At 43.0% G+C, this 23,885-nt stretch overlaps 1 protein-coding gene across 3 annotated transcripts in view; it reads left to right on the top strand.

Moving 5' to 3' along the window:
• The window catches only part of LARGE1 (LARGE xylosyl- and glucuronyltransferase 1), a 541,763-nt gene that overhangs the window by 456,336 nt on the left and 61,542 nt on the right, over positions 1–23,885 (top strand). For all 3 annotated transcript variants that reach the window (XM_060656501.3, XM_078449495.2, XM_078449496.2), the window contains exons 8-9: positions 3,066–3,178; positions 4,880–5,005. In XM_060656501.3, coding sequence (XP_060512484.2) covers positions 3,066–3,178; positions 4,880–5,005 — 239 coding nt within the window. The remainder of the gene's footprint in view (positions 1–3,065; positions 3,179–4,879; positions 5,006–23,885) is intronic.

Genomic DNA, 23,885 nt, shown 5'->3' with positions numbered 1-23,885 from the left:
TTTTGGAGGCTGGACCCCAGCTCACCTCTCAGCCATGTGCCCCACAAATTGAGATTAGGATGCTTACTGCAGCATCGTTTGTAACAGGAGAAACAAAGGAAGCAGCCAGAATGTTGTTCAGTCAGGCAATGCATAAATAACTTGTGGTATATTTTTACAATGAGTGAAGTGATTGCCATGAATAGACTAGATATTGCAATCTTAACATGGTTAAGTCTTCAAGACGTAATGTTGGGTGAAAAGGTAAATGAGAATTGAGAAATGAAATACTCTAAAGGCATCATAGATTGTTAATTAATATATGCACAGAGAATAAAACTATAAAAATATGCATGGAAATGAAACCCAACCACCTCAGGATGGTGGTTACCCTTGGGAGAGAGAGAGAGAGAGCCAGAGTGGGATGAAGGAGCTTTTGATTTATCTATAATGTTTTATTATTCACAGCAAATGTGGCAATATATTAGCATTTATTAAATTGGGGTGGTGGGTATTTGTCCTATTAGTTTCTAGACTTTTCTGGTGGTTTGAAATAGTTCATGCTTTTAAAAATCAACATGACAACACCCAGCGCTCATCCCAACAGGAGCACTGGGTGTTGTATGGAAACCAATTTGACGATGAATTTCAAGAAAAAAAAAAATCATCACATAAAAAAAAAAAAAAAAGGCTAGGTAACTGGGAGAATAACCCCACATTTCTGCATTTAGTCTTCTGGTCTAGACACTTGCCTGTCTTCCACTAGTCTGGGAAATGGGGTGGAATCACATTGGCCACAGAGGACTTGCCAAGTCTTAATACCCATTAAAAAGCATTAGTTCTCAGGTCAGTCCCCTGAGACTGATAGATCTCCCATTGACATCTCTAGAGGCTTCAAAATGTGCATTAATATTCTCCATCTTGTTTGTAGCCTCCACTCCCTTCCCATTTTTTCTGTATATTAGAGCACCTATCCAACCTAATTAGGATTAGTTTCTACAGTAAGATGAAATTGTTTTACGTGTTAGGGATCTATTTTCCTGAATCTATCACTATATTCTCTTGGTTTGTAACTCTGTAAATTTTTTCTTTTCTTTCTCCACTAGAAGCAAATAATATGCTTATGGTGAATTTTACTATTTCTGAAATTGCTTCTGTGAACAGTTTCAGTGCCTGCACTGACTGGCGAGGGTCAGCTGTGTGCCCGGTCTTCCCAATGGGGTGTTCAGTGAGATTACTTTGGTAGTTTGAAATCAGCCACGATAGGAGAATTTACACCATAGGAACCAGCAGATGCTACAAATCACGTTTTCAGAGTCCCCACTCCCACCCCCCCGGGAGCTTGTGGCTAAACATTTACCAGTGTACCATGAATGGATATAACAGCTTTCTGAGTTGCACAGGGCAAGTAGCATTTTTCTCATTTTACACATATAGAAACCAAAGGTCACCAAAGGGAAAAAGTCTTGGCCCGAGTCCCTGAGCTCTGGTGCTGAGGCTTCGGTTTTTGTGGTGTAGATGAGGGAACACCAGCCTTGGAGCCAGGCAGATCTGAGTTTAAAGCTGGTGTAGCTTCTCTGGTACTGTGGATTGTTCCAGCTTCTGACTTAGTTTCTCAGTTTCCCCGCCCAAGAAATAAGGATGACAATATCTAACCTGCAGTGATCTTGGGAGCAAAAAGGGAAAAGATACGTGCAAAAACTGAGCAAACCATAAAAGATGTGCAAAGGATATAATTTGACCCTTTGGCTTAACGAGTTCAGATCTGTGTATTACCCCATTATTACCGCTACCATATATTTTTTTTTTCTTATTTCATCTTTACCTGATCAAACACCTTTGACTAAATGGTGAATTTACTTTTTTTCTCCAAATATGTGCCACTGGAATAGGTTTAAAAAAAAAAAAAACTCCCAGAGTTGACATTTATATGTGACTTGGGGAATCAGGTTCTCTCCAAAACTCTTAGAAATGTATGTACTAGGTATCAACTCAGATCATTTGTCAACTGCCTGGAGTTTTCTCCGTTGAGCTTTCTGCTGAGCTCAGCATCCTGAGGAGGATTGATTTGGGAGCCCATGGGTGCTACAGTTCCATCCACCAAATTAACTGCAGTGGCCTGCAGGGAAATTCTCTTGGTTCCTTGTGTTCTGTGCTCTCTGTGCATTCTCTATATGCTCTAACTGACCTGGAAGTAGACAGCTGCTTCTGAGTCATTCAGCAAAGCCAAAATGTGCTTTTCTAGTTCATTTTTACTAGTTAATTTTTACCTGAGTAATAAATTGAGTTGTTTTAACATTAAAAAAAATAATAACAACAGCAGGGTATGCAATGGCAGTTTGTCTCGCGACACAACCCCCCATTGACCCAGGTCCCTCCCCGTAAAAACTAACAAAAGAAAGATGGAGTGCATCTTAGAGCATCAGCACCACCTTCACTGTAGTTTACATCTGTGTTCGTTGTGGGGCCCAGAGAAGACTTTGGAAATCAGAACACTGAAGCAAGCTCCCATGGCTTGTCAATAAATGCAAAGCAAATCAGCCAGTCTCACCTAGAAAAAAGTCACAGAGGAGCCGCTTTGTGTGTGTAAAGATAAACAGCATATAGTGTACAAACGCTTTCCATCATCTACACCTAGGGAGGTTGTCCTGTCTCTGGGGAAAAAACACAGGGAAGAACCAAATGCTTCTCGGGAGTGTAGTACGTATCAGGTGCAATACGAGGCTCTTTTCAAGATTAGTGTGGCAGAATCTCCATAGCACAAATGTACCGCTTTAACCTGCTTTAAGTGTGCAGTTCAGAAGCATTAAGCACATCGACGTCGTGCCACTGTCTCCACCTCCCCTCTCCAGAAAGTGCGAGGCTCTTCTGCCCATCTCACTTAGTGTCGGCCACAGCCTTCGATGCTATTGTCACGTTTTCCAGCAACGAGGATGTTCAGAGAGGCTGTTTGAAGTCTCATCCTGAGTCACTGGCAGAGCCTGGGATTGAACCCAGGTATGTTCGTCTCCAAGACGCGGACAGGTGTGTCTGTCTGTCTGTCTGACTGTCGTTTTTTCCTTCTTCCACCCTATGCTGTTGCCTAGGGGTGATCCTGCTGCTTCTGGACAAACTACGGAAGATGAAATGGGAACAGATGTGGCGGCTGACCGCAGAGAGGGAGTTGATGGGCATGCTGTCCACGTCCTTAGCGGACCAGGTGAGTGGCCAGGTGAGAAGGTGCAGTTGTTCCTGGACGCCCTGTGCGGTTTCTCCAGGAAGCTTGAAAGTAGAGGGGTCTGAATGGTGTCTCCACCTGTCATGTGACCCATTCATCGCTTCCTTCAGCAGACCTTCACTGCACGCTGCGTGAGCCAAGGATGACGTTCAGAGACAGGATTGCAGAGGTAAATGAAGGACGTCGTCCTTGGCCTCAGAGAGCTTCTAGCTTATTAAAGGAGACTGATGAGGAGGCATTCGGAGGAGCTTGCTGTCTTCATCTTGGTGTGGGGTGCATAGAACACCACAGCACATTTCCCAGACAAGGTTACATTTGCTTTTCCGGCACATAGGGTCTAACTTTAAAAGCAATGCCTTTCACTTAGATCCTGTGCTATGACCCTATCCTCAAGGGAAATGCATTTAAATGGAAGAGACAAACTACCTGTCTTGAATAACCAGCTTCTAATCCAGGCGATCTGAAAAAGTCTGTGAACTCCACCAAACCATTGATGTGAATGCATAAAAATCCCATTCCTCATTTTTGCTAGCAAATGTAGGTGCCCGAGCCTTTGACCTTGGCTCTGCCAGGCTCGTGCATTTAGATTTTGAGTTCCCTGTGGTGTAGATGGCTGTGTTGAAACGGGGAGAAGACTTGTCTGGGTTCTCTGCGTTTTACCCTTTACTGTTCATCCAAAAAGAAAGTGCAGTCCCATGTTTTTGCCCGATGTTCAACTGTCTGAGTCACTGAATTTTTGTAAAGTTTTCTAATACAGAGGAAACAAGAAACTCTGTAGGGTGACTTTACTATTTTTTTTTTTTTTTAGCATTGTTATTATTCAGTATTTCCCAAGCAGCCAGAAACTAATTTCCTTTTTCAAACATGAGATCTGGTATAATGAATGAGTTAAAAATTACCCAGGTAGCTGTTTTAAACCTGAGGGGAAAATTGTCCTCCATCATCATATTTTAAGTCAGGTCACAATGACTCCAGCATGTCCCCAAAAGCTAGCAGTTGCATATCTGTGTCCAATGAGGGTAGTTTATCCAGTCATCTCCTTCTGCGAAGGCACATAATTCACCCCCCGGCACCAGCTGTCAGCAGCTAGTTAATAAGTGTGGTCTGGTGCGACGAGAGCTTGGAGAAAAGCCCAAAAGAAGGAAAACTCCCTAGAAAAGTCGGAGTTGGATTTGGAGGTGGGGAGAGCGTCCTCGGGCACCATGGCCTGCAGGAGTCCAAGGCACATCCATCATCGAGTCCCCGCCAAAAGCCCCAGGAAGAACTGATGAAACAAGATCTATAATTTGTCTCAGCCCCTGAATGAGCAGAGCAGTTGTCATCATGCAGTTTCCTCTCCAGGAGGCCCAGGATGGATGACACAGGGCTCCTGGATGAGGTGGGAAGAGGGGTGGAAAAGTGACTTCATTTCATCTGTGCTGGCTCCGGTATGAAAGACCAGCCTTGTCTCCTCCCACGTCCCCTTGCCGGATGGCGCCTCCTGAGGCCGGAGAGCCCATGAGCTTCAAGCACGCGTGGGGCGCTCCCCCGTCCGTTCCAAGGGGAATGCCTCACAGCGCAAGCCAGCCTGTGCTCAGAGCAGGAGCCTAAAGAGAGGCCTTTGCACAGGAGGTGCTGTGCCCGTGAGCTGGCCTCCTAAGTGAAACGCTCCTGAACATTCTATCTCTGGCTTTTATCTCCCAGGATATTTTCAACGCTGTCATCAAACAGAACCCCTTCCTCGTGTATCAGCTCCCCTGCTTCTGGAATGTGCAGCTGTCGGACCACACCCGCTCTGAGCAGTGCTACAGGGACGTGTCTGATCTAAAGGTAGAGGAAGGACAGGTTGCAGTGGATGCAGGGCCCATGGCCGGAGGTGGAGGGAGGTGTCCTGCGGTGGTGGCCGGTGGACGGAAGCCAGATGGGGAGGGCTCTTCGGGGGATGAATGGCTCTGAGCTTTGTGTGCATGTGGTGAGAGAGATAAGGACACAGAAGAGCAGAGAGAATGTGCTTTTCTCCTTTGTCTTCTTTTTTTCTCTTGTTTGGGCTTTCTAGAAAGCGTAAGAACCAGCTTGCGTGGTTATTCTTCTTGCCACCTGCTGCTGGCTGTTTTGGTTCCTGTCCGCTCCCCAAATCCAGTCATTTAATTGCAACAAAAACATTTATTGAAGGACTACTCTGTGCCAGGTGCCATAGATACGGATGGGAATAACTTACTTCCTACTCTCAAGTCAGTCGTGGCTAGGGGAGAGACACATGTGAGGAAATGAATGTAAAAACGCCTGCCAGGTGCTGTGGTGGGGTGGGGTAGGGGTGGGAACGCCAGCACAAATGTCTCATTCTACCTCAGGCAACGGTGACAGTGACAGAAAAGCCTTCAATGTTGGTCTCTAGGTACTGGACATAGTGGTAGGGCCGGGACATAGAAAGAGTAATGCAGAGGCTGCTTTTAGGTGACCAGCCCGAACAATGGAAACCTGAGTGAGGTACAAGGACCCGCAGTGACCCCGCAACCCCCTGACCAAATACAAACAGGCCCATCAGGTGACTCACCTCAAGATAGCCCTAAGTCCTAGCTGACCAATGAGTTACTAACATCTGGACACCGTTACCAAAAAAGGAAAATTCCATATTCCCCATACCTCCTTGTCTTCCTCCTTTAACTACAGCCCCCCCACCACTGCTTTGCATCAGATGGTCTCTGCTTTCCTGTCCTGCCCACCGCTCCCTTGAGGTGTATTCGGTAAACTTCTGTGTCCTTTGTTCTGCCTTCGATGAATTCTTTTCACCACCCTGCAGCCAGCTTCCACCTGATTGGGTTGTCCCACATTGGGTGCCCCCCCCCCGCCATCCAATTGGGAGACTCCACGTTTGGTGGCCTGTATGGAGAGCCCTTGTGCATCCCCCCACACAATGAAGAAAACAGGATGTATGAGTTATCTGCTGCCATAGTCTAATAGTGGCTTAAATCAATAACCATTTATTTAGTTGAGGAGTTTGCAGGTTGGCGGGATGGTTGTCTGATTTTCATTGGCCTAACCAAGTGTCTGTGATCAGCCTCGGATCCGATGGCTGGTGGCTGGGATGACCTGGTCCTCCTCCAGTGTCTGCCATGTCCCATGAGCAGGCCAGGCTGGTTTGTCATAGCAAAGCAGAGGTGGGAGAGGAAGTCTTAGTGCTTGCAAGGAAAGCTTGAGCCCTTGCTGCTGATATCCTGTCGGCCAGAGTACCCATAGGGCTGAGCCCAGTTAAAGGGTGTGTCAGAATATCCTACCTGCAGAGGGAGGAGTGAGGAACTGACCTCATCTGATAAGTGACAGAACAAGGACTTGAACCCAGGCCTGCCTGACAGCAGGTGTGTTTGCTTCTCTGGCTGTATCAAACAGGAAGCAGACACCTATAACCATCAACAGTTCATGTCACTTAAAATGTGTAGCCATTGCCCACGTGACACTGCAGTAACAATAGTTTCAAATTTTTACTTTTTTTTTTTGACATGTATTTATTTTTGAGAGAGAGAGAGAGAGAGAGCTAGCAGGGGAGGGGCAGAGAGAGAGGGAGACACAGAACCTGAAGCAGGCTCCAGGCTCTGAACTGTCAGCTCAGAACCCGACATGGGGCTCAGACTCCCAAACCATGAGACCATGAGACCAAAGACATCAGTCTTTTCCAAGTAGGTATGTGTTGTCTCTCATTTATTGTCCTCAGGCACATAGAATTTTGTACACTTCCGTTGCTGAGCCATTGCTGTTAGTTTAGTTGTTTTCAATTTTTGCAAAGATAAACTGTGTTGTAATGAACAGTCTAAAGTTAGTGAAATTACATAGTCAAGAAGAAAGAACTTCTTTTTGTTTTTTCACTGCTCTTGAAGTTCATTGCAAAGTCTTAGAAAGTGTTTAAAACAGAAGTGCCTCCATCGTTGAATCTTTCAGCCAACTTTTATGCAGTTCACTATGTCATGTGTTTCTTAGACATAAAGAAAATATATGAAATACTCAGGAATATTTCTAAGACTGTCAAGAACTAGAAGTTTAAAAGAGAAAGCAAATAAAACCAGCCCTGTAGAGAGCACCAAAAATACTGGATAAATAATTTTTTTTAATGATTTGAAAGCATAGTAGATCAGTCCATAAAGTAAATGAAGTAAGGAGAGACCAGACACATGATAAAATATGGATCTAGAAGGATAAGCAAAAAGCAGCTGGATCTGACATTTGCTGGGTATCTGCTGACCGTTAGTAGCTGGAGCGCTGGCTTAAATGTAGGTAACTATATAATTTAAACAAAGGAACGCTATTATTAGTTACACTGGGACATTAGGCCTAAATCAAAGTCAGGCAAACCTATGTACAACCATTCTATTGGAAGGCTGTGTGTTGGAATTTGGGTCTCAACCCCAAGAAAGACAATTAAAAGATCCTTGCTGAAGTCAAGATCCAGGAAAAGTGATATCCTCAATGAATAACACGTTTAAAAATATCCATAGAAGAAGATGATAGTGATTGTTACATGTTTTATCCTAGGTTTTAGGTAAAATAAGAGAAATGTTTCCAATGGGAATCTCTAATTTCAAGCCTGTGATCATATTAATTGATGGACTAAAATTATATGTGTGGGGCAGAAATAGAAAAAAATGAAAATGTGCCAGGTGCCTGGCAGAAATAAACAGAAATATGATCTAGAAGAATGCTTTCAAAAACAAGAAAGACTTCAAAGAATTCTTTAGGTGACATTTCAAGAAAAATGAGTTCTCATTCAGTAATCATTAAACATATAGGGAAATCAGCTACCAGGAGAAAGGGCAGAGACTATAGAACTAATCTCAAAAACTTCAGGTAGTAGACTCATCAGATATAAAACAGAAGAATTGTCATTATGTGTAAGTAATAAAAGAGAACAGGATGGAAGAACAAGAGATTTTTGAAGGCAAACAGACGTATTTGGATCAAATAGTACTTTTGGAAGTGAAAAATATAATTACTGAGATTTCAAATTGAAGGAATGTGTTAAGCAGTAAATTAGACCCAGGTAAAGAGAGAATTAGTGAACTAGAAGAGAGAACTGAAGAAATCATCCAAAACCGAGCACACAGGGAAAAAGAAAAACAGAGAAATTAAGATATCCAGATATGTCTAATTAGAATGTTAGAAGGAGATAATAGAGAAAATTGGAAGTGAGGCATCTTTATAGTGAATGGGAATTTTCCAGAACTGTTAAAAGTAGCCACAGATGCAAGCAGTTTAAATTAAGAGAAAGCTATACTTAGACCTACAGTAGTAAAACTGCAGCACCCTACTGTGACTTTTTTAGAATAACCAAGAGAGAAAAAAACAGATTCTCTACGAAGACATTTCATGGGTGGGAATGAGAGTTTTTATCAGCAGCAGTGCAAGCCAGAAGAGTGGAAGTAATACCTTCAGGGTGCGGGGTGACAATAACAATATGTATACTTAGCAAAACAGCCCTTCAGACATGAGAAAAGAGTATTCAGATGAGCGAAAGCAAAGAGAATTTTCCGCGAACATACCTCTGTGAAGAAACTTCTAAAGGATTTACTTCGGGAATAAGGCGTGTGATTCCAGATCCAAGAAGGAATGCTGAACAAATTAGAAACATGTAGGGGTTTCATTCAATAATTTCTAAATAGTAGTCGTAGGAGTAGGAATAATAATACCATGTAACTGTGATCTTAAAAAGGTTATATCTAAAATATCAGACAATGACATCACATAAATCAGGAGGGAAGCGATGAGAATTCAGGTATTCTGGAATCAGAGTTTTGTTGAGAAAGGGAATGAGATAGTAATTTTAGCTGCTAAGTAGTTGTACGTGTTAACCATTCAAGCTGAAGCCCGGAAAAAAATGGGGAAGAAAAGTGCATAACTTACAAGCCTGTGATGGGTAGGATGGTAAATGGAACTGGAAAAAACAAAACCAACCAAAATATCTCCATCATTAAAAAAAAAAGTGACAGCATAGAAAAAGTGGGGGGAAATAGAGAGCAAGAAATCAGATAGAAAGAGGTGCAAATATATCAGTAAGCAAATAATTGCAACCTAAGTTTGAGAATGAAAAGACCAATTGTCAGACTGAACAGGAAATAGTGTGCAACATATGCTGTTTATAAAAGACACACCTAACGTATAACAACTTGAACAGTTGACGATGCAGAAAGAATGCCAAGATAACTGTGTTGGTGTCAGACAGAGCATCGGTAGGTGTAGAGATGATCACAACTAAAAAATTAAAGTTCACCAAGAAGATACAGGAACTCCAGACTTGTATACATTTCATACAGTGGCATATATATACATGAAATGAACAAAATCCTACATATGTATAATTTACCAAAACTGACCTAGGGAAAAAATATCAATTCTGGATTACCTTCTAGCCATTAAACCCTCTTACAAAGTACACACCATCCCTAGATGGTAAATAGAGATTAAGTTATACCAATTTTTGTAATCAAAAATTCCCATTTTAAGTAAATTTCCAGAGAATAGAAAAAAAGGAACACTTTTAACCCATTTAAAAGACCACAGTATCCTCGATACCAAAATCAGACGAGGAGAGCACAAGAAAAGAAGACTGTAGGCCTGTAGCACTCATGAATATTGAGATGCAAAAACCTTAAGCAAAATATTAGCAAATCGAATTCAGCCATGTAGAAAATAGATAATACATCATGGCCAACTTGGCTTTATTCCAGGAAAGACAAGAATGACTTAACATTGAAAAATCCACAAGTATCATTCAGCATGTTAATGGATTAAAGGAGAAACACCACATAATCATGTAAATAGATGCAAGAAAGTTATTCGATAAGATTAAATATTCATTTATGAGAAACACTGTCATAAATAGTATCCATTGAAAACCTACAGCAAAGTTTTGCTGAGCATTTGCTTAGGGATGTGCTAATTAATAAAAAAAAAGAACAGAGAGCCCACACAAATGGGAATGTGATCTATAAAGAGATGGCTTGCTGGCCATTGGAGAAAGCATGTAATCGTCCACAAATGGTGTTGAGGCACCTTGATTATCCAAGTGGAAAAGTGAAAATTGGTCCCTATATCACACCATGCACAAAATTAATCCTAAGGGATTAGAGACTTAAAACTAAACCAAATTAAGCTTTAATTTAAAAAAAATTTAGGTAACTGGCCTATGACCTCAGAGTTGGGAAGAATGTATTCAACAAGACAGCAAAAGCATATGTCACAAATGAAAAGATCCGTGAATTCAACCACATTGAAATTAATAATTCCCGTCAAAGTAGCGTCAAAAGGAGAAAAGAAAAAGACATTTCAACACAACTGACAATGGACTAGCAAACTAAACACACAAATAACTCTTACTAATTAATAAGAAAAATATGTAAAGGATATAAACAGTCATTTCACCGATTGTGAAGAAAATGGCCAATAAACACTTGAAAAGATGTACAGCTTCTTTATTAAATCCTGGAAGTGAAAATTAAGACCACATATAATTTCACCCCCACCAAATTAGAAGAGTGGTATTGTCAAGTCTCAGCTGATCTGTAGGAAGTGTCCAGTCCTGTTGACAGAAGTGTCAGTGGATACAACAAAATTGGAAAAACACTTTGGCACTTGACCAGGCAAGTCTCCTTGATAGGAGACTTCTAAACTCTCAAGTCCTATTTTCATATAGGATAAAAATAAAAACATAAATAAAATAAAAACATAAAAACACACAAAAAGAATAAAAACATAAAAATTCTACAAAAACCAGTGCACCTAAAAACCTTGGCAGCCCTTAAAAAGGAAGGAAGTTCAGACACGTGCCATAATGTGGATGAACTTTGAAAAAATGCTAAGTGAAATAAACCAGAAAAAAAGGGAAACTATTGATGATCTCATTTATATGAGATACTTGCAGTAGTCAAATTCACAGAGAACAAAAGCAGAACAGAATGATTACCAGGGGCTGGGTTGAAGGGAAAACATGGAATTAATGAGTACAGATTTCCATAGGAGATACTGAAAGAATCCTCAAAATGGATGGTGGTGAGGGTTGCATAGCAATGTGAATACACTTCGTGGCATTGAACTATACCCTTGAAAATGGTTAGATTGGTAAATACCATGTACATTTTATCACTAAAAAGAATTCAGGGGTGGGGAGGACTGTGGCAGGTGTCTTGTATAATTAATTGATTGTTTTTAGCAGGATTAGTATGAGTTTCATTAAAAAAAAAAACGGACAGGTATTCATAAGCCAGTGTATTTGACGTTGTTATCAGAGATTCTAAATTGGCAGCCACAAAAGGGACAAGGAAAGGGACCATAAAATAGAGGAGATCTCCTCAGTGAACCTTCAACTTAGACATTCCATAAATGCCAACAAAGCTAGCTAGGCGTCCAAGTGAAAGTGTGTCACATCTGTCCCTCACAGTCATACCAATGCATTTGTGCATTTACTGAGTGGTTACTATATGCCAGACACTGTCACAGGCGCTGGTGATGCTATGGGAAACAAAACAGACAAAGCCATTGGTCACATAGAGACAGACAGACAGACAGACAGGTAGATAGATAGATAGATAGATAGATAATATATCACGGCCAACTTGGCTTTATTCCAGGAAAGACCAGAATGATTTAACATTAGATGTTGATGTAGCAGGTGGTGACACCACTTTGACATTGCTTAGTGGTTGCTTAATTATTGTCACTTTGAAACTATCAAACAAAATAATTTGTGAACCAACTCTTTTTGGCAGCCTATTCTACGTACAAGTAGAGGCCTTTGTATCAAATAGCAAAATCAGGAAGACAGAGTCAAATCAGATTAACTCCTATCTTTTTAGATAAACCATAAAAAAAAATCTGAAAGTCATTTTACCCACTGATACCTTTTCCACCAAAATCTTACACAGAACCCTAAAATACAGCCAGTCCATAAAAGTGGGGAGAGGGTTAAGGGATGAAGGAGAAGGGCTGGCAGCCCAAGTTTCACCCTTTGGGTGATATCGGGGCCTGTACATTGCCATGGAGCCCGAGGGCCTGGTTTAATGACACAGTGTGTCTATAGGTCCCTCCAGGCCAACCTGGGCCTCAGATTCCAGGTAAAGGTGCATCTTTGTCATTTTCTTTCTTCTTCTCATTCTGTCTCCTTCTTCTCCCATCCTTTCTTTCATCCATCATGTTCAACGGGAATGAAGGACCTCCTGTTTGCTGGGTACCATGTTCCCCCCTGGGGAGTATACAGAGGTGCCCTGAATGCTGTTCTCCCTCAGCTCACGCTCCAAAGGGTAGCCAACCTGAGAAGCCCACCTGTGGGTCACCCAGGGCACCTGTGCTGGGTCAGCTGATTGAAAATGTCGGTTCAGGCAAGATTCCTAAAAATAGGTTAACCTTGATTAGCTTGTCTTTTCAACCAAGGCCAGGTTTTCTCGTCCGCTGATTGTGCTGTATTATCCTGCATAGACATCTCTCATTATCCATCTTCTGTGGTTCTCCGATGCCTTTCCTTGAAGGGCGAGCAAGAACTTAAGGACTCTTACAAAGCAGGTGAAGGACAGTCCTAGATTTGTATGGTCTCTCACCCACAACTAATCTGACAGCCATTTTTTAAGGGACTTTTTCTTTTTTTTTTTTTTTTAATCAAGTTGTCCCAAAGCTTTGGCTTGCCTTTCGTGGAAATAGCAACTCTTTTTGCATTCTCCTAATTCAGAGAATATTTGAATACATACATTTCCACTTACATTATAAATAAAAGTGGTATCAAAACACATTTGGCAACACACAGCTCGCTGTTGGTAAGCATAAAGCTTACTCTGTAGGAGCAGACGTACTCCCACATCCTACCAGACAGGAGCTTACCAGCCTTGGGCATCTATCCTGCCCTGGGTGTCAGTAGAGAAATTTATGCTAAGAAGAGATTGGTTAAGGACACAACTAAGGGAAAAGTGGTTTCACTGAGAAAGGGGAAGAAGCATATGGGCTTTTGGAGCCAAGCAATCCCTTACACTCTAATGCCTGTTCGACCTCTTACCAGCTGAAGGACTTATATAAACCACGTACATTCTCCCCATGTCAGTTATGTTCTTGTAAAATGGAGGCCATGATTTTTGGCCCTGTTATCAACCAGGCCCCTTGAGTACTCCGTAGAAATGCACTTGACTTTTTACTTCAGTCTTTGTGTTTCAAAGACCTTCATTTTTATCTTTCAGTCCTAAAGCTTGATGACTCAACCTTCCTTGGCTGAGTCTTAAATAAAAAGAGAAGGACCCAACGGAGCATTTGTTTGTCTTTTCACCCAGAGCACAAGCTCTTAGGAGATGAGCAAAAGGGCTGTGCATTGGCTGGGAGAAGGTAGATTGGGAGGGTAGCTATGACACTGTGTTCTAGTCTTTGAGTCTTCAGTAGGCGTTTAGAGAAGGAAGTCCTGGCCACAAACAGTGGGTGATGGTCAGGAGGTAGCAAGCAGAGCGTCCAGTCCTTGGGTCTATAAGAGTTACTGGAGCCCCAGGGCTGAGTAAGCCACAGCTCCTGGCGCTCAGGAGGGTCACAGTCTAGTGAGAAGCAAGCATTAAGCAAACAGAAGATTCCAAGTACAGCCTGCTAAGTGCTGCGGTGGAAGGAAGTAAAGGGGACCTGGGAGAACTGGAGGAGGCCCTTCTTGGGAGAAAATGTGATGCAGTCTGTGTCTTGAGGGATTCTATAGGATGTCCAAGCTCAGTCGTGATACCAAGTCTCTTCCTTCCTCATCTTCTGCCCTCACGTCATTCCTCAGCCCCCAAACACCCTTGCCACTCCTCTCCCCAGTCCTTCTGTGTAACTACTTTTCCTCCCCTGAATATGACCCTGGAGAATGGGAAGGATCAGTAACCCCCATGCAAGTTAGGAATAGTGAACCGGGGGCTGGTGGATACTTGCCTAGCAGGGACCACAGCAGTGCTCCAAAAACATCTGCCCGGAATGCACTGATCCTTTCTGGGATTGACAGGAAATGCCTCTCAGAGGAAGTAGGCTGTGGCCAGGACCTCAAAGGATGACCTGGAGTTTTCAGGTGGATGGGGTGGGGGTGGTGTGCCAGGCAGGGATCACTCAATCTTTACAGAAGCATCACGGGGTGAATTTTGGTCTGTTTTATACACTGGAAAATTAGGGATCATATGGATGAAGTCACTTAGTTGCTTGCCCAGAGTCACACAGCAAAATATGACAGAGCTGAGGTTTGAACTCACATTGGCCTGACCCTAACTCTAGAGCTCTTTCCTCCGATACAGGGCTGAGTTCTCACCTTAATATAGTTTCCCAGGAAGGCATTTTACGTGAGATAATGCTTCTGTAGGATTATTCTATGTGAGCCCTCTTTGCATTCAATGGCTTTTTGAGGGCTGACCCCAGAATAGAGACTCTCAATATCACATTGCCTCCTTGAAAGAACATTTGGATTTTAAGCAACAGAGTCAGAGACTGGATTTTTGACTGCCATCCATTCATACATTGGGAGCTGAGTACACTTAAAAGAAAAATCCTAAAGAGAAAAACCAAGAGAAAACGTGCCATCCATATGGAGAAACGATGCATGTGCCTAGAGGCAATCTGTACCATTTGCATAAAAGGAGTAGCACATAACTCAAGTTTTAAAACATTTTATAATACTTAGAGAGGTGTCAGTTTTCACATCTTTTGAGGAAGATGAGGGGCCGCCGTGCATTAGCATACTGAGTGTGCTGTAGCTGAGCAGACTACAGTGAAAAATGAGGCCGGGGAAGCCAGAGCGAGGGTAATAAGAATGATGAACGGTAAGGTTGATTTTGGAAGATTAGGATCAGGAAGAAAAAACAGTTGCTGTGGGGGAGAAGATCTAAAATCTACAATTACCACCTCCCAGCCAGACCTCTCTTTACTCCAGGCCAAGGCCTGTTCGGTTTCATTGCATGACTCTAGTCCAAGGGGCTATGTATAAAGCAGTTGGTACCGAGCTGGGAGACACATAGTAAGCCTCGTTTCCTTCTTACCAATAATTAATAATTAGTAATGTTCCCACTCTCTCTTAGAGTCGTTTTCAGTCAGCTAGTGGGCATGTAAACAAGGGATCTTCTTCCTCGTCTGTCCCAATGCCCTCATTTCACAGACCAGAAATAGGGACCTGAGGAGGGAAAGGGCTGTCCCCCAAGATTAAGCCCTGGTTTGTGGCACTTGGTCTTGGGCCCTACTACTGTGCTGGAGAATGGCATACCCAGTGTTGGAGACTTTGGAGAATTTAAGTTTTTGGTCTTTTGTCTTCCTTCAACACTCACTCATTCTTTGCTCATGAGGTAATTTTCAGAACTTAACTCCTTTGGTTAGTGATTTAAGTTATCCATCATTGGCTTTTGTTATACGTAGCTGATGAAGTTGAGATGCAATTATTCCTGGAAACATCAACAACATTCCTAGGAGCAAGGTGTTGCCTCTGGAGGGTCTGCCCTATGTAGCACTGTTTGGGGTATGTATCCAACCAAGTCTAAGAATTGTTAATGGGATTACTTTAAACAGGGGGGAGCTGCGGGGGGGCTGCAGAGGGGGAGTTCTGTGTACTGTATATACAAAATAGCACATTATGAAGTCCTGCAGTAAGAAATCCTGATGGGATTGGTGGACCCTCAGCATTTCTGCATCAACACACAGAACAGATCCCTTTGATCATAGAATATCTTGTGGGACTGGTTCCTTAAAAGCCCACTGTAAGAAAACACTTCCCTAAATAGTCTGGGCTCTCGAATGAAAAAGATTTTGAGAGAGGGAATTACCAATTAAGCAATATTGGGTGGTTGTGGATATCAAACCACTGAAATTTCTAAGTATGTTGAAATGAGAGTTTTGATAGGTAGCACAGCATTTTTTTTTTTTACCTCAAAACCCCATAACAATGGCAACAATTTCAAACATTTACTTTCTAAAAGCCCTATCTATATCACATGTTCTTTCTAAAAGTAGTTACTTCTCCATTCATTACCTTGACATTGAAGGGTCAGATTAAAAGTGTATTTTTTTTTCAAAAGTACGAGATAACATACAAAAGATAACCGGGTTTTTTTTTCATAAAAACATGCATAAATCACCTTTATGTATGCCTTCTAAAGGGCTTTGCTATGAACTCTGTATTTTACAAAAGATATCCATTGTCATTCCTGGTATCATTCCCAAGTATTGTAAAAATTCTATGATATTTTCAGTCTTGCCTTTATAAAAGTAACCAAATCAGTGACATTCAGTGTGCAGCTGGCTTCAAGCGCTTTGTTGCAAACTTTACTTCACTAATGCGGTGAAAGAATTCAGTATCACTTTGTAACCTTACTTGGAATCTGGTTATTCCAATTAAAGCAACTGTACCTTTCGTACATGCACTTTCCATAAAAGCACTGTCATCATGAAAGCAGAAAGTTGCTGTTCAGATTATAACTTGTCTTTCTTTTAGTGCTCACTGGAAGGTTGGTCTTTGGGTATTTCGTTATCGAAACAGAATCTTGCAAATAGCCTAAGCTGACACACACCAGGATCCTCTGTGCTTTGATTTAACTCGGTAGCAAATCTCCCATGTAATTTGTTCTCCTACGTGTATTTTCAGGCCTTCAGCATTTGTTTTCGTGACTCTTCTCACAGCATTTGCTGACAAAGGAATTTACTTCATTTGTTACTGTATTATCTTGTGTATTTTTTCAGCCATTTTTGCCTAGGCAGGAAAAACAAGTGTTTCCCTTATTGGATTTTATTATCTTTCATTGTTACGTATAAATCCCCAAAGGGACTGCTAAACTCTTTTCATGGGGGTTAGTGGAATGTTATAAAGTTCTAGACTGACTTTCACAAGACTTTAAACATCATCAAAAAATTATGGAGGCTTGTCTTCATATTCTGGATGCTTTGTTTTTAAATGTCTTGCTAATCATGCCTCTTTGTACTAACATCAAATGGTATCTCGAGGCATTATACACACTTGGGGTGAAGCTCTTCCTTAATGATAGTGGTTGTAAATCCATATTTGAATTAAATTTTTTTTTTTGTAGCTTCTTGTCAGATCTAATGAGGTAGACATTTCTGTACTTGGGAATGTAGCTAAGGAGGTGCTCATATTGGAAACAGAAGCATCAGCTTGGCTGTTTTCTTGCTGGTCACCTGAACTTGTCTCACTGGTGTTCTCAATCAGTCGATGCTTTGTAGGACTGTGTTTTGTTTTAAATATTTTTTTTTTTTATATTTGAGAGAGAGAGAAAGAGTGTGTGTGTGTGTGAGGGAAGGGCAGAAAGAGAGGGAGAGAGAAAATCTCAAGCAGGTTCCTCACTGTTCGCGCAGAGCCCAATGTGGGGCTCCATTCCACGAACCGTGAGATTGTGACCTGAGCTGAAGTCGGACACTTAATCAACTGAGCTACCCAGGCACCCTCTCTTTTGTTTTTAATACACCCTTTTGTTTGGAAGGATTTTTGAAAGAAAAGGTTGTAAAAGCAGTGCTGAGAGTCCCCAGCCATCTAGTGTCAGTTTCCCCTAATGTTAACATCTTACAGGATGATGGTGAACTGTCAAAACTGACAAACCCACGTTGGTAGATTGCTCCTCACTGACCTGCAGGCTTTAGGTGCATTTTGCCAGTGTTTCCTTAGTCTCCTCTAGCCTCTGACACCATCTTAGTTTTCCCATGTTTTTCATGACCGACCTTGATAGTTTTGAGCTGGACTGGTCAGGTATTTTATAAAATATCCCTCAAACTTGGTTTGTCCAATGTATTTTTTCTCATGATGAGACTGAGATTGTGAGTGTTTGGAGAGAGTATCGTACAGGTTAAGGGTGCCCACCCCCACAAGGGCATCACATCATTTCAGGGAGGACCTGCGTTTCACACACGACTTCACTAAGGGCTCTCTCTGTACTTGGTTAGGAGAGCGTTTCCAGGTTTCTGTACCACAAGGTGATTATTTTCCCCTTTCATGCGTCATTTTTCGGAAGTGAGTCCCTACACCCACCCCACACTGGAAATGGGGAGATTAAGTTCTACTTCCCAATAAGGGATTCGAATCTACATGTTAGGGCTGTTCTGTAAGGAGATCTGCTTCTCTCCTCCATTTATATTTATTTATATCCATGTAGACGCATGTATATTTATTTTATACTTTGGGCTATCATGCAGGACTCCTTTTAAGCCATTTTTTCCATTTTGTGAGGGATATTTTAATTAAATATTGATATTATTAAATATTATTAAATGGGGGCGCCTGGGTGGCTCGGTCGGTTAAGCGTCTGACTTCGGCTCAGGTCATGATCTCAAGGTCCGTGGGTTCAAGCCCCACATCTGGCTCTGTGCTGACAGCTCAGAGCCTGGAGCCTGTTTCAGATTCTGTGTCTCCTTCTCTCTGTGACCCTCCCCCGTTCATGCTCTGTCTCTCTCTGTCTCAAAAATAAATAAACGTTAAAAAAAATATATATTATTAAATGTACTAGCAATAGATATTAATGGTTGGTGGAACACTTACGCACACACATTTAAACTCCAATATGTCTCAAAATGTGACAGCTCCACATTCTGCCCTCTGCACTGACACCGCGAAATATGGGCACTCAAATGACATAGGAACTCATTCTCTCCCTTTCTCTGTCTCTCTCGGGCTGCCTGTGTTTCCGCAGGGTAACTTTTAGCAGTCCCCCCACCAGTAAGTACGCAGAAGTCAGTTCTTCAACAAATACGTGCTACGTGTGTGCTGTAGACCAAGCACTGCCCTGAGCACTGGTTGTACGGCAGTGAGTGAGACTGCATAGGCCCTGCTCTCCATGAGCTTATGTGCCAGCATAGAATATAGATACCAAACAAGAAAACAGACGGTCAAATGGGGCATTCCAGGCAATCAAACTGGCTATGAAGAAATCAAAGCGAGTGATTTAACCATCACTGGCACTCATAATCCCAGTGTGGAGAAAGAGACCCTCTTTCTCTCAGTGCCTCAGCTGAATAACTCTGTTGATGCTTCTTAGGACACATGCCCACACCTGAACCCAACTCTTTGTTCTTAGGGATGGTCAGGAATGGCTCATTGGTCAGTGTGAGTCACATGCCCATGCTTCTGGCATATCAGGCATGACTGATAGTCCCATGAGAATCATCCAAAGAGGACCAGGTCTGGTTCTGTGATGGAATGATGTAGGGCACAGAGAAAAGCAATAGCCATCACGGAAGGTGTCTGCTGGGAACCAGGAAGCCAGCTGCCTTTCCTGGAGCAGAGATCCATATGGTGCCTGCCCTAAGGACATTAATTACCCCCTACGGGCAAAATCCCACTGGACTACAAACCCATCTGCTCCTCAACCAACCTTGGGAGAATCCCTCTGCTAAAGATCCATGCTGTCCCTACAGGTGGGATCTGCTCCCCTCTATCCTCCCTGTCCCCAGATCAATAGACACACTCCCCAGGAGGACACTGTGAGAAGTCTGTGAAATGTGAGTCAAGTCCTAGTAATTAGTTAATTTCATAGAGAGGAAGAATATGGGGCCAGTTATCATCCACAAGTCCTAAGTCAGATGTCTGCAGAGAAGCCACGTTAAGACAACACTCACTGAGGGACTCTTCAGTTTGGACGGCTTTGCCATTTCCTGCCGTCAGTGGTCCATCAGGAATTCCCCACACATACCAAAACCCAGTTCAAACTGATTAATAACCCCATTTTATATCAAAAAAGAACTGAAAACATTGAACGTGATGAACATGAGAGAAGATGGCTAGACCTTCTCATGGATTCCTGAGCATTAGCAAGGGTATCCATTTTCCTATTGTTATTTTCCCCCTCCGTATCCTCTCCCTCCTCAGACAGGGAGAAATAATGTTACAGAGACAGAACAAGAGATGGAAGGATGTAGGACAGGGCCTCGGATTCATGCAGGAGCCTACGTGTCTACCTTTTCCAGATGAGGAGACTAAATAATCACTGAATTTGGTCTGTACTCTGCTCCTTTCATGGGTAATGATGCACTTCTGCCTGGGAAGAATTTTTTTTTTCTTTCTGGGATTTGTAAGAACCAAGAAGCAACAAAGGACCTGTGTAAAAAGGAGACAAAGAGTCAACAGAGCCTTTGTGGCTTGAAATCTGAGTTTCAGACACACTGTTTTTGTTTAATAGCTACTTCCGGTAATTGTCAGGAATGGGAACAGAGAAGGATGAGAGCTGGAAAAGAATCTTCGACAGTTGGTGAGGGCAATAAAAGAAGGGAGGTGGATTCCATTGTCAGTCAACAAACATTGGCCAAGCCTGTCACTGCACATGCAGAGGTGGACAAACACAGGCCTCGCATTCAGGGAGCCAGCAGTCAGGCGGTTAGAGACTGAGGGATAGTGTCACTTTAAAGGACATCCCATGGGAACAAACAGAGTGTGTGTGTTCCACGCGAACTGAGCGCCAGTCTGCTCCAGACTCTGCAGTGGGCGCCTTGACATTTCTTGTCTCGTGGATCCTCTGAAGCAGGCATCAGATTGGAAAATCGAGGTTCATGCACATCAAGTTGTTTAGGGGACAGAGTCGAGAGGAAGCAGAGGTGAAATTTGCTTTGTTCCTCTGCCCATCAGCACTGCTCAGTGTCTGCTCAGTATGTTAAACCTATTTGCCTTACTGAGTAGTCCCTCTTCAAGCCTCTCCGTGTGGTCCGGCCAGGACCACAGCTTCTTCTCTGGGCTGTGTTGTCCGACCCATCCTACCCTTCTGCCTCAGCCTGCGACCACCTGTAGTCCCTAGCTTCCATTCTTGTTTCTCGTTCCCCCTTCCCACACAGAGACTCCATTTTCATCCAGCCTTCCTAGTTTGTAAGGTGTCCATTTTGTGAAATCCAAACCCAGATTTCTTTTGTGACTTGAGGTGCTCATGCGACGTACCTTCATGTGCATCGATCCATCGGTTCTGGGCTTGACCATGAACTACAGGGTGGTTTCTGTGACAGCCCTTTTGTAGATGAGGGGCTGTCTCCATGGTATTAGGCAACTTAGCGCAGGCCAGCCGCTGATGGCAGCCGGTGTGTGGGTGTGTCTGCTTCTCCCCTCTCTCCCATGCAGCGTAATCCTGAGGATGACAGGGAAAAGGACTTGTGAGACTATCATCCCCTCCTTGAAATACCAAACAAGGGGGGAGCACAGAGGGAGCTTCAACTCCTTCAAGAGAACATGACAAGCTGTTTGGCCCTTAGACAAAGAAGAGGGGAATATATTTCTCCATCCTAAAGTCCACATTAATAGGGCTTTTATAAATGATTTGCTGTAGACAGAATGTGAAGATTATTGAGAATGTCATCATCATGATTTCCATTCTTGAAGCAAAGGGCAGCGATTGAATACTAAGTACCTGCCAGGCACTGTGGCACTCAGGAAGAATAATAAGTCATGCTCCCTGCCAGCCCAGAAATTCACATTCCATTGCTGCCAGGTGCAGGCATGTAAATAAATAACTACAAGAGTGTGCAATGAGTCCTCCATAGAGTTAAGTGCAAGAATTCTATGGAGCATTGAAGAAGGGCCCAGCAACAGCCCTAGGTGTTACATTAAGAAAGCTTACAGTGAGAATCAGAAAACCCAGTTTGCAGAGGCTTAAACTAAACCCCCTATATTGGGGGAGTTTAATTTCTTAGCTAAGAATACTGCAGTAGATACAGACATTGGTTTGTGGATAGCAGTGCGTTGAGCTCTTTCTCATAGTCACGGGATGGCTGTCATGGTTCCAGTCATCACATCTCTGTTTACTGCAGAAAGGTGAGTGGGGTGGGAGAAGAATGGCACTTTAACTGAACCTTATTATTAGGAAATGAAATATATGCTTCCCCATGTATCTTTTTGGGCAATCCTGAATCATATGGCCCACCTTGGCTGCAAGGGGGTCTGGGAAATCAGAGAACAGGATCATCATATTTAGCTTAGATCTTAAATGGATCATGATCCATTCACAGGAGCTGGCAGTTGCAACTACAGAGTTAGTGTTCTGTCAGGAATGAAGAATGGGTTGGAGAGACAGACCTACTGGGAGAGAACCTTCTGCCACAAGCGGTCAGGCAGAGATTTACAGAAGAGACATGCATTTGAACTCAGCCCTTCAGGGCAAGCAGGTCTTCACGTGAAAGAGAAGAAGTAAGGATTTCTGGGGAGGGGGCTAGAGCATATGCAAAGGCACCAAGTCATCAAAGACAGGCTCAAGAAATACCAGGAAATTCTTTTAGCCTAGAGATAAGAGCATGAATTGTAAGTGGGAACCATTTTGCAATAGGCTTAACTACCAGGCCAAGGAGGGTAGGGGTTGTTCTGTGAGTCATAGAAAATCAGGGGAGGTCTTGAGACACATACCCACTTGCCAGATACCCCTTATCCCCGTAAACTTGGAAGACATAAGGCCCATGTTCTTGCTCACCTGGCACTTGCATGCAGGCTCTGATGTCTTAGCATTTTGGTACCATGCGTTATTTTTATGAACCCTCTGGGTTCTGAGTGCTTCAGAAGCTGAATTTTTGAGCTCTTTCCATAGCCTTGTCCTTGTATTGAGGTCTCGTTTCTACCTTTAAAATGCCTTTTCCTTGATGGGCGACAGAGTCTCCTGTTTCTCCTTTTAACAAGTTGACTTCTGCTGTCTTCCCAGATGATGTGTAAGTTTCCCGGACAGTAATCAATTTCTGTCAATTTCTCTGGCTCACTCTTGACTCCAGGTCTGCACATACACTCAGCCTTTACAGACATTTCAGACCCAAGCAGATCACGCCCATGGGGCCCCTTGGTGCCTGGCAGCTTCTGCAGCCCACCTGGCCTGCAACCTGGATACCTCCTTCTCTGCTTCCTTCCAAGCTGGAGGTTTAGCCCCTGTATCTGAGAAGCCCTAAACCATCCTTCGGCCTCAGTATCCCAGGGATGGGTGAGGTCCCTGTGCTTGGAAGGGGAAAGTAGGCTTCTTTTATGATCCTATAATTTTTCAGTAAAACTCACATTCATTGCTGTGAATAGAGTCATTTGATGATTATAGACATGAGAGAAATGAGAGAGGAATCCCTAATGTCTCTCTCCCTCAGGTTCAAATCCTGACTCTCCTGCTTCCTAGTCATGTAACTTAGGGCAATTCGCTGGATTTTCCTCACCTGTAAGATGGGATAAGGAGACGATCACTTGTAGTGTTGAATGCACATGTTAAGGGAGCTATGACAGCAAAGTATTCAGAGCAGTGCCATGGCACGTTCGCAAGCCTCCCATATATGTTAGCTGCTGATACTGAGTATTCTTCCACGCCAGTGTGCCTCAGTAAGTGGAGTAAGTTATGATGGGTTTTTACCACAAGTCTTGGGAGACTCACACACACTTACCAGCTCCTTGCAAAAATCTATTTTTGGGACACATTCTCCAGTGTCACTCCATCTCATGTGTGAAAACTTGTCACCAAATGTCATCTACACCACCAGCTTGCTGCCCCCAAGCTAGCAATGATGGGTGATTCTGTCCCTCAAGGGACCAGGAAATGACATTTCTCAGTCGTCAGACAAGCGCTGATCAAAATTATCAGCAATACTAATCCTGAGTCAGATTTTCAGAGGCAGGCATATGATTTAGTGGAAGGAACAGTGCCCCAGGAGACAGATCCTGGGCACAAATTCTCCCTCTGCTGTGTGGCTCTGGACAAGTCACTTTCTCCCTCTGGGCCTTGGTTTCTTTACTATAGCTCAGGAACCATCAATAACCGCCTGTCTTTAA

This window comes from Panthera onca, chromosome B4 (genome assembly GCF_046562875.1).
Source record: "Panthera onca isolate mPanOnc1 chromosome B4, mPanOnc1 haplotype 2, whole genome shotgun sequence".
In the NCBI taxonomy this organism is placed as follows: Eukaryota; Metazoa; Chordata; class Mammalia; order Carnivora; family Felidae; genus Panthera; species Panthera onca.
Note: the sequence above shows the minus strand (reverse complement) of the source record. Positions and strands in the feature narration are given on the sequence as shown.